Below are 4,016 nucleotides of genomic sequence, written 5' to 3'. Positions count from 1 at the left end.
AATTGATCTTTCAAGAAAGCCGAAATCTTTGCCATTTCCGCTAAGTAAGAAACTTTAAGAAACCATTCTTGCAAAGTAGGCAAAGATTCCTTCTTCCAACATTACCCTACTAACAACCTAGCCGCTGTAATTAAATTTAACATTAATATAGTTTCTTTACTGTCACAGTCGGAAACAATACCCAGGAAAAACAATTGTGGAGTAAATTTTATCCTTCTTTTAAAAATTCTTTGAATATTCCACCATATCTTAATCCAAAAAGCTTTTATATTTTTGCATAACCACCAAATATGATAATAAGTGGCATCCAAGCAACCACATTTCCAACATTTAGGCTGCAAGTTTAAATACATACGAGACATTTTTTGTGGATCAAGGTGCCATCTGTAAAACATTTTATAAAAGTTTTCCCGTAAGTTTTAATTAGTGTTAACTTTTTAAAATCATGGTATTATTGACTTAAAGGAAGACAGTTCTACACAAGGACATCATAAATATCATGATCTACTTCAGGTTAGTAGCTACTTCCTGGTTAAGTGGTTTCACTGGATTTTCTAACTCTACTCTACAGAATCCTTCCCCTAAGGTCCATTAGAGTCGACTGGTTCTAATCCAAAAAGGAACTGTTGACAGATTATTTTAATTCATTTATTTCTTCTATAAACCAAAAGGAACGGCATGACATAAATCCAATAATGTGATAGATAAAAAGCTTAGAAAGTATCAGAAAAGTCTTGGTGATTCAAACTCAGCCCAGAAATAAACAAGATAAAAAAGCAATTTATTTTCTTCAAAAAAAATAAAGAGATATATTTTATTCTCCTAGCATGGTGATTTTGTTTGCAGTGAATGCTAACTCCTTATAGTTATGGCATTATGATTTAAAGGAAAACTATTCCACTGCAATGTCATTATGAACTTCAACATCATAATTTGGAAAATATCTACTACCAGTTAGTAGCTACTTCCTGGCTAAGTGGTTTTCACTGGGTTTTCTAACAGTACTCTACAGAAACTTCCCCTAAGGTCCATCCATTTACCAAATTCCCAGAATGAATCCTTGGGCTTCTGTCAGGAGATCTTGTTAAAGAAAAAATCCTCTCGTCTCTCTACAATTTCTGATCCTCTAGAAGTCAACTAAATTTAAAGGCGCCTTCACAGTCTTTGATGTTGGCTGATGCAAAATCACCAGTGCATATGAGTACATCTCCAGTTTTTCAGACGATCCTGTTTGGTGGGTTGGTTCTTCCTGTTGGGCAACTTTATTGAATATTTTATTAATCTAGCTCATTAACAGCAGTAAAAGGAAACAGAAGCTAAATTTCAAGATTAACACGCTTATTTCCTTGTTAAGAATTGCTTAATTCTTTATTTAATGTGTTTTTGTGTTCTCAGGCTTACCATGAAAAAAGACAACCAATCCTGTTTGACCGAGATTGTCCTTCTAGGCTTCTCCGATTTCCAGTCCATGCGAGAACTTCTCTTTTGCCTGGTTCTAATGTTCTACTTCATGGCTCTGACAGGCAACAGTCTGTTTTTGATCCTCACCATTCTCAATCCAACCCTTCACACCCCAATGTACTTCTTCCTCTGGAACTTGTCCTTTTTGGAAATTGGCTACACCTCCACCATCAGCCCAAAGATGCTAGTGGACATATTATCAGAAAATCGGACTATATCCTTTTGGGGCTGTGGCTGTCAAATGTGTTTTTTCATTCTCTTTGGTCTCAGTGAGTGTTGCCTTCTTTGTGTCATGTCGTATGACCGCTATGTTGCTATTTGCAAACCCTTGCAATACCCATATATTATGAAATACAGGAAATGTGCTAAGCTTGCTGCTGTGTCATGGGCTATTGGTATTTTTGTGAGTTTGGGACAATCTATTTCCATCTTCACCCTACCCTTCTGTGGATCAGATAGAATCAACCATTTCTTCTGTGATATTAAACATGTTCTGAGATTGTCTTCCACCAATACCTACAAAGATGAACTGGCCATTGCCATACTAGCTGCTCTAATTATCTTGACACCCCTTTTGCTCATCCTCTTTTCCTACATCCTCATCCTCTCCACTATTCTTAACATGCCCGGGGCCAAAAACAGGCACAAAGCATTTTCCACTTGTTCCTCGCATCTCACTGTGGTCTGCATTTTCTATGGAACTGGCATTTTTACCTACATTCATCCCCATTCAGAATATTCTATGGACAGTAACAGATTCCTTGCCCTGCTCTACACAGTGGTGACCCCAAGCCTGAATCCCATCATTTACAGCTTGAGGAATAAAGAGATAAAAGCTGCTTTCAAGAAATCTGTAGCAAGGAAACAGGTCTCCTTTATAGAATAATCCGAATATATCCCCAGAAATAATTTCTTCATTACAGTGTGGTTGTCATGCACATATGTATGAGATACATTGGATTCTATGGGATATTAGTAGCAGATTTCACCGTTTACAGCAAAATCACTTAGAGATTGATAATTTTTTTCAAAACAAGGGAGAACCCTGAAAAGTAACCTCAATTTATTATTGTGGTGGAGTTCAAATAAAAGGTTGATGGCTCATCTGCTCAGAAAATCTGCAAAAGGGGACTGCAAAAGGAAGGCCATAAAAAATGTTTCTAAGGAATCATTAGCAAGGAGATGGATCTTCTTTATCTAATAATCCAAGAATGTAGTTGTTTTCATCCCTTTATCAGATGGCGGTTCTCATGCACATATTAAGGGTAAAAATGAACTCCAGCAGGTACTCCTAGTAAATGTTTCTCTTCCCTTCTGTATGACCCAAAGTTGGTAATAATTTATTTCAAGAAGGTAAGAGCCCTGACAGGAAACCTAACTTTTTTTGTCTGGTAAAACAAGTAAATGATTGAAAAGCCATTTCCTTACAAGGAAGAAAACCAGACAGCTGAAGGAATGTGGGAAGAAAGAAGAAAGAGGCAATGTGTGGAGAAAGAAGGACCAGGTGAGAAGCAGGGTGGATGATACAGGTTAGGAGAAAAAAAGGCTAAGCTGGAAGGTGGGGTTAAATATGTAATCAGTTTAGAATCATTGTCACAAAAGACCTGACTCTAGCCCCCCATGAATTATGTTGACCTTTATCTAACACCAATTTAGCTTTGCCCATTAGTTTACTAGATTCTGGTATTAGATATAGATATAGATATATAGATATAGATATAAACTCTTCTATCCTTTGAGCTCAACAAATGTCCTGGTTATTTGCATCTGAAAACAGGTTCATTGAAAGAACAATGCATGGGTATCAACCACATCTGCTGTTGAGGAATAGAAGGGGTATGATTTCATTGAGTTATGTTTGAACCACAGGCCATGATACAAGTACATTGAAATATTGATTGATTTACTGACAGCTCTGGATTAAAAGATATGCATAAAGAGGAATGGGTTAAAGTCCCTCCTGATAGACTAACTCAGATTAGAATCAAAAGGTGATTGGCTATAGTTGGGGGTTTTGAAAAAGCAAGGAGGCAATATTCTATAAACACAATTTCTGGATAGGGAGAGGGAAAGATAGGGAGTTACTATTGTTTGCTTTCCCAGAACTCTGCTCACCTCATGGTATCTTCTCCAAGCATAGCATCATTGCTTGCCCTTTTCAAAGTTGTATGACTGAACTGATAGTTTTACTTACTCTTGAAAAATGTTTTTGCAGAAGGGATAATTGTCTAATATGAATTTACATTGCTGTGCCAGAGCTTTGTTTTTGCTGGGAAAGTAATATTTGGGTTAGGAGCTTCTAAACTGAACTTCAGAAATACTAGCATGTGTAACTTATTACTTTAATGCAAAAGGAAATAAAGAAGTATCAGGAAGTATAATTTATTCAAGTATGTATACAACTGAGCACTGAATTCAGAGATGGTACCACCTAAATTGTTGTTGTTGTTGTTAATTGCGAAGTCGTGTCTGACCCATCGCGACCTCATGGACAACGTTCCTCCAGGTCTTCCTGTCCTCTACCATCTTCTGGAGTCCATTTAAGTTCACGCCTA

The 4,016-nt window shown here is 37.0% G+C and overlaps 1 protein-coding gene across 1 annotated transcript; it reads left to right on the top strand.

Annotated features, from left to right (window-relative positions):
• Nucleotides 1-1,138: 1,138 nt before the first annotated feature.
• On the top strand, nt 1,139-4,016 carry LOC120302316 (olfactory receptor 10A4-like). Its single transcript, XM_039330492.1, has 2 exons — nt 1,139-1,234; nt 1,396-4,016. Exon 2 carries the CDS (start codon nt 1,403-1,405, stop codon nt 2,345-2,347), a length of 945 nt encoding a protein of 314 aa, XP_039186426.1. The 5' UTR covers nt 1,139-1,234; nt 1,396-1,402; the 3' UTR covers nt 2,348-4,016.

This window comes from Crotalus tigris, unplaced genomic scaffold (genome assembly GCF_016545835.1).
Source record: "Crotalus tigris isolate CLP2741 ecotype Arizona unplaced genomic scaffold, ASM1654583v1 scf7180000024427.8105951120:4207309, whole genome shotgun sequence".
Lineage (NCBI taxonomy): Eukaryota > Metazoa > Chordata > Lepidosauria > Squamata > Viperidae > Crotalus > Crotalus tigris.
Note: the sequence above shows the minus strand (reverse complement) of the source record. Positions and strands in the feature narration are given on the sequence as shown.

Excerpts from the sequence above, each read along its gene's own strand:
- LOC120302316 (XM_039330492.1), top strand. The coding sequence starts at position 1,403 with ATGAAAAAAGACAACCAATCCTGTTTGACCGAGATTGTCCTTCTAGGC.